General features: G+C 46.2%; 1 protein-coding gene across 1 annotated transcript in view; it reads left to right on the top strand.

Annotated features, from left to right (window-relative positions):
• The window catches only part of CHRNA4 (cholinergic receptor nicotinic alpha 4 subunit), a 102,916-nt gene extending 88,591 nt beyond the window's left edge, over positions 1 to 14,325 (top strand). Inside the window, exon 6 of the mRNA XM_084854384.1 lies at positions 11,902 to 14,325. Within this exon, the coding sequence (XP_084710510.1) occupies positions 11,902 to 12,027 (126 nt within the window). The 3' untranslated portion in view covers positions 12,028 to 14,325. The remainder of the gene's footprint in view (positions 1 to 11,901) is intronic.
• Positions 14,326 to 14,857: the final 532 nt, after the last annotated feature.

The following is a 14,857-nucleotide window of genomic DNA, read 5'->3' as shown; positions in this document are numbered from 1 at the left end:
CAAGTTCGGGCTGGGAAAGCTCGATCTACACAATATTAGAGGCATAAATGGCCCATTTACATCTCTAATATTGCATAGATCACGTTTCCCCAGCCTGAATGCACACATATTTAAATATGCACATTTTTAATTAGCTCCTTTTTCTGTAAAAATCCCCTCAGCAAAATGGCGGGCGCTGGTGGACGGGAGCCAGGGTGAGTGTAGGTGGCTCACAGAGCTCATGGGGGCTCGAGTGTTGGTAGGGGGGGCTCAAGCGGGGGCTGCACACCCCTACCTGTGACCGTGACAAATATTGCAATCAAAATGGGTTGGGCTGAATCAATGATATTTTAGTGACCCTTAGAAGCCCTCTCATCCCTTATTACCAGCTGACCATTATCCAAGCAAACCAAAGCTCATGCTTGACCTGGAAGCTTCTAGACCCTTGCCAGGTTAGGGTTGCCAAGCCCAAGATGGGTGGAGTAAACCTGGAAAGACATCATCCTTCTCGGATCTCTGTTCTCTGAGACCATGAACAGTGAACTGCAGATCTAAAGAATTCTAGTTCTGGTAGCTCCGAACGCTATGCTTCTTTGTTGGGATTTTTTTTTTTAAACAACCTTTGGTGGAAATTGCTTGTGAAGACAGTGAAGGTGTTTCTCAGATCCAGTGTGTATTCTAATGTAGGGACTGCTGAGATTTACAAGAACCTTTTGAACCTGTTTGCAAACTTCTCCTGTTACTGCTGTCTATTTGTTTGTTTGTTTGTTTCATTTTTATACCACCCAATAGCTGACGCTCTCTGGTTGGTTCACAACAATTAAAACCATAAGATACAAGATGATAAAATAAAATACAGACAATAAAATACAGTATAAATGTTTAGAAGTTTAAAACTACAACGCTTCTTAGCAGCCACCCACCTCACTTCATTTGGCAGGGGCTCCCAGAGAGGGAGTGCTGATGGTGATCTGAGGGTCTGGGCAGGTGTATATAGGAGGAGGCAATCTTTCAGGTAGCCTGGCTCCAAGCCATTTGGGGATTTGGATGTTCGTATTAGCACTTTGAACCAGGCCTGGACATGGGCTGGCAGCCAGTGCAGATGGATAATATCCATCTGATGCCAACTGGCATAATATGATCCCGGGAAGTACTAGTTCCCCTCTACTCAGCACTAGTTAGGCCTCATCTTGAGTACTGTGTCCAGTTCTGGGCACCACACTTTCAGAAGGATGCAGACAAGCTGGAGAGGGTTCAGAGGAGGGCAACGAAGATGATCAAGGGACTGGAAACAAAGCCCTACGACAAGGAGAGAATGAAAGAACTGGGCATGTTTAGCCTTGAGAAGAGAAGACTGAGGGGAGATATGATAGTGCTCTTCAAGTACCTGAAAGGGTGTTATAGAGAGGAAGGCCAGGATCTCTTCTCAGTCATCCCTAGGGATGTTAGAGAATTCCTCCATGGACTCCAATGAGGCCGGATTCTTTAGAATCCAGCCTCCCGGAGTCCATGGCGGAATGGAGCAGCCCCTCTGCCGCCACCCCACAAAATTTTCCCAGGATGGACCCTACCTGGCATCGGCTGGTCCAGTCTATCTGCTGCCCCAGTCTGTGGCCGCGAATGGCTGCCCCGGTCTGCGGCCGCCGTTTGCCTCCCTGCATTAGCAATGATAGGCTATGTAAGTATTTACGTAGCCTATCATGGCAAAGAGCAGGGACGCAAATGGGGTCTGCTATGCCATTTGCGTCGCTACTGTTTGCTGTGATAGCCTACGTAAATATATACGTAGCCTATCACTGCTAATGTAGGGATGCAAATGGCGCCTGCTATGCCAGACACCATTTGAGGCTGCAGCCCGGCAGTGGACGGAAGTCCAGCTGCGGGTGGGCCTGGCTGGCAGTTCTGCAGACTCACCACGGAACGGAGCCAGCTGGGGAGGATTCCGGGGGGAGGGACGGGTTGCCTCCCCCCCCAGTGGATGCCCCCACCCAGAATGGGGTAAGTAATCTGCCCATCCCTAATCATCCCAGAGTGCAGGACATAGAATAATGGGCTCAAGTTACCGGAAGCCAGATTCCAGCTGAACATCAGGAAAAAATTCCTGATCATTACAGCAATACAAAAATCAAACCAATTCCCTAGGGATGTGTTGGGCTGTTCCACACTGGAGGCATTCAAGACAAGGCTAGACAGCCATCTGTCAGGGATGCTTTGGCTTAGATTCCTGCATTGAGCAGGGGGTTGGACTCAATGGTCTTATAGGGTCCTTCCAATCCTATGATTCTATAATTCTGCATTAGCCAGTCCCTGTTAACAATCTCTCTCTGCCCTATTTTGGACCAGCTGAAGTTTCTGGACCTTTTCAAGGCAGCCTGGCACATAACACTTTGCAGTTATGGCTAGATGGACTCAGCTCTGCCCACGCTCGATGGGTGCTTACAGAACCGTCGCTGCCCCCCCCATTTGCTGCACCATGTGGGCTGCTGGATGGCCTGGAGAACACCTGGTGAGCCCCATGGGGCTGCCTGTCCCCTCAGCAAGTCGCCATTTTACATAAAAATGGCAGCTCGGGGTTTTCCAGGAACATAATGTTGCATAAATGGTGGTTGCAAAGGGGCCATTTACGCAACATTACAGGCACAAATAGACCATTCGCACCTGTAATTTTGCGTAAATGCCCCCTTTGCGGGCACCATTTACGCAACATTACAGGCACAAATAGACCATTCGCACCTGTAATTTTGCATAAATGGCCCCTTTGCGGGCACCATTTACGCAACATTACAGGCACAAATAGACCATTCACACCTGTAATTTTGCGTAAATGGCCCCTTTGCAACCACCATTTATGCAACATTACATTTTTGGAAAAACCCAGCCCATTGTTTCTCTGCAAAATGGTGGCTCGCTAAGTGGATAGGTGGCTCCACAGTGCTCACAGACTGCATGGCGCTCGATGAGTGGGTCTGGTAAGTGCACGGTAGCTCAGTGAACGGAGCCTGGGAGGCCGAGTGGGGGGAATTCCACCAGACTCCACCCACTCTCAGACTCCCACAACATCCTAAATTGCAGTAATTCAAACAAAGGTTATCAGAGCATGGTAGCTAGGCTATCTCTGTCCACATAAAGATGTAGCTGGTATAACAGCCAACTGAAATTTTGTAAATAGCCCATCAAGATTTTTCATCTGCCGTTATTAGGGGATTCTAAACACCTGCCTGAATGCTGGATTTCATGCAAAACTGATTTTATGAAGAACCGCAGGAAGAAAAAAGGGAAGCAATGTGAAAATTATTATTATTATTATTATTATTATTATTATTATTATTATTTCCATTTCTACACCGCCCCATAGCCGAAGCTGTCTGGTTGGTTTACAAAACTTAAAACATTAAATACAATATAAAAAGTTGAAAAGCCATTTAACGATGCTGTATGTAAGGACCTTGGGGGACGTGCATAGGATCAAGCTTCGCTCTGTTGCTCATTGTCTTAGACCAGCTTTTCCCCCTAGCCTCATTATAATGAACGGAGAAGGACCATCTTCCAATCTTCCACATTAATTAAAATTTTAAGCTGTTCATTGAAATGTTTTTTCTCTTCCCCTCTGATCTGATTTCTCCACCCCAAAAGTACTTAGGGATTTTAATTGCCCTCCAGAGATCATTTCTAGTCGGCTTGATATTACTTTAATTTGACTCTTGGGGAAATATGTAGAAAGTGATGAAGTTAAATATGCATGGATTATGAGAACTGAAACCAAATTATGCCTAAACACACAAGCAAGTCTTATTAGAGTCATGAGACTAGGGAGCAACGGAGCTCAGGGTTGTTTGGTTTTTTGTTGTTGTTTTATCCGTGTTTCGCAATTTTCAAGTTACATTCTGCTCTGTTTTTATCATGTGGATGGTCCCAAACTCTGCATGTATACGTTTATTAAGGGGGCGATCCTATTCTGGATCTTGGAGAGTTCTGATGACAGAGCCTCCGAGATGTCCAGCGTCCTGCCAGGTCATGCTGGGTAGCTGGAAGTGAGGGAGGAGCAGCGTTTTTATTGTTTTCCTCCCTCCACACAGCTGAGGTTCTCCCTCCGTTTTACCAATTCCCTCCAATTGAAACCAACAGGAGGGGACTCATCTGTACTAGCTCCAGGCCTGGTGTAGAATTCTATCCAGTTTGTGGGTATGTCTGGCAACCAGCAGGCCTGCTGCCACACACCCAGCATGCCCCCTTCCCACCGTCTCCAGCATCTGAGTTCTGATGTCGGATAGGGGCCAGCTGTAGAGGTTACTGGGAGCAAGAAGGGAGGGAAAGGGATTCAAGCAGTGGAGGCTGGTGGATCTAATGTCAGTGGGGCAGTGGATCCACTCCAGGCTTCAGTCAGAACCAGTCAGAACTCTGAAGGAGCTATCCAAGGGGTGAAGCTTTTAGAGTTCTGTCTGGTTCTGACTGAAACCTGGAGCGGATTTGCTGCCCCACTGACAATGGAGCCACCAACCTCCACTGGATCCATGGTCAGATCTTCTCCTTTGATGGTGGACCTTTCTTTCTGTCCTTGGAGTCGGGGATCCCATTGTACCTATGGCCCCTGGGACACCTTCCCAGGGACCATAGGACTCCAGCCTAAGATGCATATAATAATTTCTAGCTATATGTATGCCAGCTTTCGCCGACCTGGTGCCCTCCAGATGTGTTGGACTGCAACTCCCATGATTCCCCGCCAATGGCCATGCTGACTGGGAATTGTACAAGTTGCAATCCAGCAAGATTTCCTGGAATGCCCATGGGACTGCGCAATGCATAATGCATTGTGGTATTCGAGTGTAGGAATGGGCAAGCAATGTTCGGAATGCTAGGATGCACTGAACATCACCTTGCTGCTCGTCTCACACTGGATTCCTGTTCACGTTTGTGATCAGTGCTCACTTTGCGTGAATGAGAGATTTGCACAAACCGGGTGACGAATGAATGGGAGATATGCACAAATCTTCAAAAATTTGGGCAGATCTCCTGAAATTCATCCGAGAAATTCATCCGAGCACAGGTAAATAGTTAGCAGCTCAGATTCAGAAGAGAAATTCATCCGAGCACAGGGAAATAGTTAGCAGCTCAGATTCAGAAGAGAAACAGCCAGAACCATGGGATGCATTTTCCCGAGCCAGTTCAGATATGGGTAGGCGTGCTTCTCAGGTTACTAACTACCAGATAGCTGGGCCTGAAGCCCCCCCCCCATTGCGCCCCTCTGTGAGAAGCTGGGAGGAGGAGGAGGAGGAGGAGAGTGGGAGCTGTGACCTAAGAGATGGTAGACTACGGTGCAGAGCTAAGAGGGAAACTTCAGGGGCGGAGCTCAGACGGTTGACCCGGTTAGCGATGCATGAGAGGCAACATAGGGAAGCATCACTGAAAGGGCGGGACATCCCTCCCCAAGTTAGTCTAGCCAGCAAGCCTCACTTCAAACTGTAGGCAACATCGGTGTTCCCATTTGAATCCCCTGGAGGCATTCCTTTGTAGCTGGAGAGTCTTGGAGGATTTGCATCTGTAATGAACCTGTTGATAATGAATTAGAGGCCTGAGACTGAAGCCTCTGTATCTCTGTGTGTGAGTGCATCAGGAAAGAGGGGGCCCAAGGGAAACATGACCATTTCCTCCATAGACTAAAGTGGGGCTGATTTAGTCTACTAAATTTAGGGAAATGCGCACAAATCAAACTTGGAATCAGGAATGAGATGAATGCAAGCACGTGTTCAACGATGTGTGCACTTTTGGGGGGCAGACACATGCTCACATTTGGGCCTCCAAACAGGGCATGCTCACATGTTTTGCAAACAAAAATAAAATTCTCCTACATCCCTATTCAAGGGTATGTGAAAATGAAGGCCAAGCTGAAATGCTGTGTTCATTCATTCATTTCATTTCATTCATTTCAAAGAATCATAGAATCATAGAATAGTAGGGTTGGAAGGGGTCTACAAAGCCATCGGGTCCAACCACCTGCTTAATGCAGGAATCCAAGTCAGAGCATCCCTGACAGATGGCTGTCCAGCCTCGTCTTGAATGCCTCCAGTGTGGGGGAGCCCACCACCTCCCTAGGTCATTGGTTCCATTGTGCTGCTATTTCATTTCATTCATTTTATTACCTTTCTATACTGCCCAATAGCCAAAGCTCTCTGGGCAATTTACAAAGATTAGAACCCTAAAAATACAATGTGATAACATAATATAAAAATAATTAAGTACAAAACTAGCCATTTTAAACAATCCGAAGAACAGCAATGAACAAAAAATCCCAGGACCCGTCTTATCATATGCTGTCAAATACCTGTGAGTACAGGGAAGTCACTGACAATATGACGGTGCTGGCCCCAGTGGGCCTCACTGGGGAAAGCCTTCCATAAAATGTTTTGCCACTCCAACTGCAGGCAATGAAATATGGGTGCCATTTTGGCTGATTTTCAGCAGAATTCAGGTATGTGTGTGTATGAGGGAGAGGGAGATAGCTAAAGAGAGGGTGGTGAGAGAAAATGGCCTTCCTTCATCAGAGCACCTTGCGGCTTGATTAGTGGATGCAATCCCCCCACAGCCCAAACCCTGAGTGAGTATGATGCTGCACTATAATCGATTCTGTCCACCCAGAAACCCCCATTAGAGTGATGCTATGTCACTGCAAAGTCACTTTGGGGGGTATGGCAGAGAAAGAAATGGCATACTCCAGATGGCAGCCACTGGAAGGACTCTAGCAGAGGGCAGTGATTTTTGGTGCCCCAGTTTTAGTTTATTTATTTATTTATTTATTTATTTATTTATTTATTTATTTATTAAATTTATTAATCGCCCATCTGACTGGTCACTCAGCCACTCTGGGCAATGTACAACCCACCATAAAACAATTTAAAATAATAAAATTTTACCATAAACATTTTTTTAAAAATACCCTAACCCACCCCAAATGCCTGCCTGAACAACCACGTTTTTAATGCACGACGGAAGCTCATTAAAGAGGGGGCATGACGGAGTTCCCTAGGGAGGGAGTTCCACAGAACTCCCTAGTTAACCCCCCCCCCCCCGGACCACAACATTCAAGCTAAAGGTTCCCTGTAGACAACGTTCAGCTCAGTAGTTGTAAAAACCATTAAAACAAGAATACAACAATATAAACACAACAGCAGCAGCTGCAACAAATCCGTAACTCAAAGCAGCTGTAAAAGTGTGGCGTAGTGGCTAGTGGGAGTTGGGAGATCCAGGTTCTAGTCCCCACTCTGCCATGGAAGCTCACTGGGTGACTTTGGGCCAGTCACAGACTCTCAGCTCAACCCACCTCACAGGGTTGTTGTTGTGAGGATAAAATGGAGGAGGAGGCCGCCTCTGTTTTATGATGCCGCCTATGTATGCCGCCTTGGGTTCCTTAAGGAGGAAAAAAGGCGGGGTATAAATGTAATAAATAAATAAAGCAAATCAAAGCAATGTGATCTACCAGGGATGCAACTCCCATCTGTCCTAGTCAGCAGAACCAACGGCAAGAGTTCCAGTCCAACTACATCTAGAGGGCCACGTGTTCCCCACCACTGCTACAGAACATAGCTAACATAAAACATAACGTAATCAAACTCCATTATGATAGTCCATCAACTGGAAGTTTGGGAAAACAGGACAGCCTTCTCCTGGTACTTAAAGAACAGTAAAGTAGGTGCCAACCTGATTTCGGGTTGGAGGGAGCGCCATAGTCAGGATGTAGCAACTACTGAGAAGCAGGGATGTTGTAGGCATCCAAGAGGGGGTGGAGTTTGGTGGACTCCCCACCACTTGGCCCCCCAGACGCTGCCAGCTGAGCTACCACCATTTACTTCGCCGGGCGCTTGTGCATGGTGTAAATGGACCGTTTATGCCTGTAATGTTGCGTAAATGGCCCCTTTACGGCCACCATTTATGCAAAACTGAGCCACCGTTTTTATGCAAAATGGCAGCTCGCTAAGGGGATAGGTGGCCCTGTGGAGCTGTCCAGGTGCTTGCTGAGCCATCCAGGGGCTTGTGCAGCGCAGCAAGCTGGCAGCGATGCAGCAAGCCCTCGACAGCCACATCCATCCCTACTGAAAAGGCCTCTGTTAGCTATCTGCCTCACCCCTGAAAGACAGGGACTCCTTGAGAAGGGCCTCTGAAGATGGTTTCAGCTGCTGTCTGGCAGCTAAGGAGGAGGGGGCAGTCCATGAGACAGCTTCAGATTGTTCAGTGCAGGGCTGGGCAACCTGTATCCCTAGACTGCATGTGGTCTAAAGCAGAATTTCTTGTGACCCTTGTCCCAATTTCAAAAAGCCTTCTAGAAGTGATCAGGTCTGGCAAAGGCAATATGTCAGTTCCTAGCATCCCACTAGGTGGGGGGTAGAGGGAGAGAGAGAGAGAGAGAGAGAGGAAGAAGGGGTGGCAGAAAGAGAGAGGAAGAAGGGGTAGCAGATAGAGAGGAGGAAGGGGTAGCAGAGGGAGGAAGACGGGGTAGCAGAGAGAGAGGAAGAAGGGGTAGCAGAGAGAGAGGAAGAAGGGGTAGCATAGGGAGGGAGAGAGAGAAAGAGAGGAAGAAGGGGTGGCAGAGACAGAGAGAGAGAGGAAGGGGTGGCAAAGATAGTGAGAGAAGAAGAAGGGATAGCAGAAAGAAAGAGAGAGAGGAAGAAGGGGTGGCAGAAAGAGAGAGAGAGAGAATGAGAGAGGAAGAAGCAGGTGGCAAAAGGAGAGAGAGAAGAAGAAGGGGTGGCAGAGAGAGAAAGGAAGAAGGGGGTAGCAGAAAGTGACCATGAGAGAGGAAGAAGGGGGTGGCACAGAGGAAGAGAGAGGTGAGGAAAAAGCGGTAGCAGAAAGAGAGAGAGAGAGAGGAGGAAGAAGGGGGTGGCAGAAAGAGAGAGGAAGAAGGGGATGGCACACAGAAAGCAAGAGGTGAGGAAGAAGGGGCAGCAGAGAGAGAGGGAGAGGAAACAAGAGGGGAGTGGCAGAAAGAGACGGGGAGGATGGCTTTACCCACTTTTGGGTCTGGCCCTAAACACTGCTGGTTTCAGCCCCATGCACCACTGGCATGTGGCCCCTGCCAGATTAGCCCTGAGGTAATATGGCCCTTGACAGAAAAATGTCCCGTCCCCCCCATAATACCTTTAAACAGTCAAAACAATCATCTTTAAGTGTGCCCATAAATGAACTGGGATCCAATGATAAAGATATCTTAATATCGCTGATAGAAGAAGGGAACAGAATGGATTACATGATCTTTCTAAAATTCATTGTCTTAAATTCTTCACTGAGCACTTATAACTCGACAGCACATCCTAAGAAACCAAAGTGTGTTTTGGAAATGATTTGCAAGCTGAGCAAAAAGGTGAATTTGCCAGATAACTTATGCACCATAAATAATTCTAAGAGCTGTTAACAGAATGACAACATGCTTCAGTCAGAACTTCATGCTATCTTGATGTGACATGATTTTCCTTGCATACAAGATTTAAAAAACCCCAAACCCCCCACACTGCAGCATGATTGTAATTAATGTCAGAAGTGAGTATGACTGATGATTTTACATGGCTGTATTCCTGGAAAGTGTCAAGCTGGACAGAATGATAGATCAGAAGAGCAGATATGTGGATAGTGAGGGCTGATGCTACCTAAAGGGTGGGAACAGGATAAATTTCCTGAGCCAAAACTGGTCATTTCCATTCCCAGGGCAGGGTACTGTTTTAATCTGCTTATTTGTTTCAGAGTATTTCCATCCCTCTTTTCTATTCCAAAGAACAGAGTAGTTCTTTGAAATAGTGGCTAGGAAAATATAAATCAACAATAATGTTAACTAAACTGGAAACCTCCCCCCCCCCCATGAACAGAACCAACATAAGAAGAATCTTTCTTCATCAGATCAAAGCTCTATGCGGTCTATGTAGTCCAGCGTCCTGTTTCCGACAGCAGCTAACCTGTGACCAGCCTATGGGAATCCCATAGGCCAGACATGAGGGCAGTAGTGCTGTCCCTCTGTTGTTCCCTGGTTTTCCCAGCTGGTGTTCAGAGGCCTCTGATCCTGGGGATAGCATATAGTCATCATAAATAGTATCCATTGATGGACTTACCCTCCAGGAACGGACCATTTTAAGCATCAATGGTAAATTAGTGTTTAAAATCGATGGTATCATCAGAACACCATTATGAAGATACAGTGTTCACAAAAGCCTGCTAATTTAGGGATGGACGGACTCACCCTAGTCCACGCTTGGTGGGCACTTGAGAAGCTACAGCTGCCGCTCGACCATGCGAGCTGGGCCGCAAGAACCCCTGGAGGGCTTGGTGAGCAGTCCAGATGTGCCCACAGCCACTCACTGCTCCATGCAAGCTGCTATTTTTATAGAAGATGGGGGCTCTAGATTTTCGTATATCTAATGTTGTGCACAGCAGGAGCTGTTAAAGGCCATTTCCACAACGTTAGATATAGAAAAGGGTGAGGGTCAGTAGACTTGGTCAGCAGCTCACCAAGCCAGGTTCAGTGGGGTGAGCAGTGGGGGGTGAGGAGTCCATTGGACCTAGTCAAACAACACTGTTGAGGGCTTCAGATTGGTCCCTCTCCCCTGCCACTTGACAGATACTCATTTACTGAGAAACTCCTAGATACTCGTTAGATTCGAGCTCCACAGAAAGTTTATGTGGTAGTATTATACTCAAATGAGATTGCAGAGAATGCATGGAAGCTTTCTGAATATTTGTTAGAGATGTTAAAAGACAACCAATACTTGGTTTTTTTTCTTATGTGGTGGGATAGTGTTAGTGGAGTAATATTGCAACAGCAGTTCAGAAACTTGTCAGACATGAGATCCCATTAACCTCTATGCTTGTTCTATTACATTATCTAGCAAAGCAGTGTAAAAATAGAACACAGGCATTTTTAGTATGCTTTTTAATTATTTTCACAAATCACAAGAAAAGAGAGAAAAAAAGACATTTATAACATTTCAAAAACAACATAATTGGGCGGGATAGCTAATACCTTGGAAGACAGAAACAAAATTCAAAGTGATCTTGATAGAATAGAGTGCTGGGCAGAAAACAACAGAATGACATTTAACAGGGATAAATGCCAAGTTCTGCACCTAGAAAAAGAAACCAAAGGCACAGTTACGAGATGGGGGATATGTGGCTCAACAATACTACAAGCTAGAAGGATCTTGGAATTGTGGTAGATCACAAGCTGAATATGAGCCAACAAGGTGATGTGGCTGCAAAACAGGCAAATGCTATTTAGGGATGCATTAATAGAACTATAGCTTCCAAATCCCAGGAAGTACTAGTTCCCCTCTACTCAGCACTGGTTAGGCTGCATCTTGAGCACTGTGTCCAGTTCTGGACACCAGACTTTAAGAAGGATACAAACAAACTGGAGAGGGTTCAGAGGAAGGCAACATAGATGCCTACTTGCCCCCCCCCCTCTCTCTCACACACACACACACACACGATTGAGCTCTGGATGGTTGATGCTATTTTGTTTTCCCCTAGTGCCTCAGAGATTGCTTTGGTCCAGGGCATTATAGGAAAAACAAAATGGTAGTTACCACAAAACATGGTGGTCCAAATTGATGGCCACTGTGTTTTTGTGCTGGCTGCCATTTTTGTTTTGTCCAAGGCATTATGGGGAAAAATGATGATCACTGGGAGGAGGATGCTCAGAGCTTTACTGCTTCTTACGATTAAAAGAAGGAAGAAGGAAAGCTCAGCACTCTGCCATGCGAAAGTAAGTGTCCGTGGTGAACCTTAGGGAGCCCCACCTACATAGGCACTCTGCCAAGGGTCCCCTCAGATCTGGAGCCAGTTCTGCCTAAGTTGACTACAGCATCAACCTCCCCACCCCCGCAAAAAAAAGAATAGTCACTGTATTGTTGGTAAACGCTTTTCTTCTCCTCTCTGATGTCCCAGGTGAAGGAGGACTGGAAGTATGTTGCAATGGTCATCGACAGAATCTTCCTCTGGATGTTCATCATAGTCTGCTTGCTGGGAACTGTAGGGCTTTTCCTCCCGCCTTGGCTGGCAGGGATGATCTAGGAACAAAACAACTCTGAAAAGGAATCCGTTGCATCTCATTCAACAGATTTCAGTCCACCTGGAAGGGGAAAACCTGAATGCTGGAGACAGCCACTAAGGATAATTGACCATAACGTCTGTGCATGAATTATTCCCGGAAGCTCTCGGGATGCCTTCCAAGGTTGCATCACCTGCCTAAGCTAATTTCATCTTCTATATCTCTTTGGGAGGGTGGGTGGTGGGTGGGGAGGGGCTGGTTAATTAAAGGTTTTCCATAGCATGACAGCAGTTGTTGTCATATATACTCCTAAGAGCATGGCTGTGTTCCCTTAAAGCGAGTGCAAACAGAGGCGCTAACATACCAACTCAGTCCCTGGCAAGTTAGCTGAGGAGTAAAACAGTGGCTTGGAACTGAGCTGTAGCGCTGCAGAACCAAGTTAAGGGAGTCATTGGTGCGTATTTTGCACAACAGGTAATGAAGGCTGAGATGATGGGGTTTTGTTGTTGAAATATTTTGGTGGAAATAAAAAATTAAAAACTCCCAAAGCAAGTTCTCCTGATCCTCAGAGTTCTGCTTCATAAAGAAACTGAGCAAACTGTAGGAAAGACATGCAGTGTGTCTGCCACTGCTGGACTGTGTACATTGACTAATTCATCTGTGAGCTGATATATATGTTCAGAAGAGTCACAAGTTGCAGCTTCTGCTGGGCCATATCAGACTGCAGACATGTTTAAATATTCCCTGTATGTACAAACTGAGCACATCTGGAAGAAGACGAGGCTAGAACACTTCTCCTTGACTTGCTAGTTTTGCATTTGCAGGGAGCTTTCTGCATCACAGAAATAGTCAGGCACGCACGAGATCCTTCACTTGGTGGTAGAGTCTGAAATGAGACAGCCTAGAAAAGGCTGTGCTGCGTGACTCTTGAGATAATGTGTATATCAGTGGAATCTGGGTCTGAGAGAAAGGGAAGAAAAAGTACATCAGAGAGACAGCTGCAGTCCAGAGCCCCACATATGTGCAGGATTCCTGTTTCTGGCACTGTCATACAGAGTTCTACACCTTCACAGGGTGCTTTCCTCTGTCATGCTGGCAATGGAAGAGTTCTGCTTCCCTTCACAGGGTGGGCTGCTCTGTTGGGTTGCAGCTAAAGCAGTTAGAAGCAGTGTCCCATGATACAGCTTACAAAAAAGAAAAAAAAATGGGGGGAAAGAAAAGCCCTCACTACGTTGCTTCCAGAGAAAGATTTTGAGGATCCAAAATGGCCTTGACAATTCCTTTTACTGGGCCAATAACACTGGAACAATAGTAAACTTTGGAAGTTGTGCAAAGAGTAGTAGCAAGCTTTGGAAGCTTCTGGAAGTAGCAAGCTATGATGTGTTACCTCCAGTATTGGAGCAGTATGCCTCTGAATTCCAGTTGTTGGGGAACACAAGCAGGAGGGTGGTATTACGCTCGTGTCCTAGTTGTGAGCTTCCCATAGGCACCTGGTTTGCTACTGTGGTAACAGAATGCTGGACTAGAAAGGCTTTTGGTCTGATCCAGCATATCTCTTCTTATGTTCTGCCCAGATTTCTTCTTCATGAAGGGAATGGCCAACAAAGAACCCCATGTGGCAACCCCCCCTTGATAATAAACACAATGGATCTAATAAAAGGCATCACGTGCAATATTTTGCATCTACTCTGTTATGCCCTGTTCCTTCCATTTCTTTTCAAAGCATCAGGCTTAATTTACATCAAGTATTCCAGTTGCAGAATTTGCATTTTCTACGTGCATAATGTGGATTTTTTCTTTTCTAATGCAGCTGAAATGCAGGCTGATAATGAAGGGGAGTTTTATCTGTTGGAGTCCATATAGCTAGGAAGATGCAGCTTCAACTCTTGGGTCAAGCCATACTTGATTAGCAGATCTGAGGGAAAATGGCATATATGTCCACATGGCCCATCACCACTGTTAGCACATAGGAATGTTTCATTGATGGGAAAAAGGGTTGAAGGGTGAATACTATCATTTATGGTTTGATCCTTTTTGGCAGAGGTACCTATGGGCTCTACACTTCTAATCTGGGACCAAGCCAAGCCTGGTCCATGCCAGTTCAATCTTTTCCTTGAGGATGTGAACTCAGGTTAACTCTTAAAACTTTTCAAATTATGTAAGCAAGACAGAAAGGAGACTCTTTGGAAGGGAGGGAGATTGAAACATGAGGATGACTTCCCCAGACATGTATTACCTGTGACTCTGGACCAAACCTTTCTCGATTCAGAGAATCAATTGTTGAAGCTTCATGAACAGACTTGAAATAAAGGATTTCTGAGTAATTGTGGCCTTGTATCATTCTTTTCTTATCTTTCTTGAACGTGAAGCCCCAGGAAGGCTTGTGTGAGAGGCTGGTGTTCCAAGCATCAGGGTTTTGGAGGAAAAGAGGGAGACAGAGGGGAGAAGGCATGTTTAACATGGAAGGGAACAGGGGATAGAATATGGGATTGTGCAAGGGGTGCAGAAGCTCTTTGAGCCTGAGGGACAAATTCCATTTCAGAGAAGCTCTTTGGGGTGTTATTCCAGTGGTGGGTGGGGCCAAAGGCAAAAGGGGTGTAGCCAAAAACAAAATGGGTGAGACTCTAAAACTAAAAATACCAGCATATTTTAGAGCTCTAACTGCCAGGAACGAAGTCTTAGGGGAGGCCTTTCAACATATTAGAATGGTGGAAAACTGCACAGGAAAACCACCAAGCCAGGACTCCACCAATGATTGGTAGTTGGGGAAAAGGCCCAGGTTCATGGCCATCTGGGGAAGCCTGAAGGCCCAGATTGGGTAAAATTGTTGTGAGAGTCAGTGGTGGTGGTGGT

Source organism: Heloderma suspectum, chromosome 4 (genome assembly GCF_057233095.1).
Source record: "Heloderma suspectum isolate Gila_16-S chromosome 4, 16-S_ref, whole genome shotgun sequence".
In the NCBI taxonomy this organism is placed as follows: Eukaryota; Metazoa; Chordata; class Lepidosauria; order Squamata; family Helodermatidae; genus Heloderma; species Heloderma suspectum.
The sequence above is the reverse complement of the archived record's forward strand: the minus strand, read 5'-3'. Positions and strand labels throughout refer to the sequence as shown.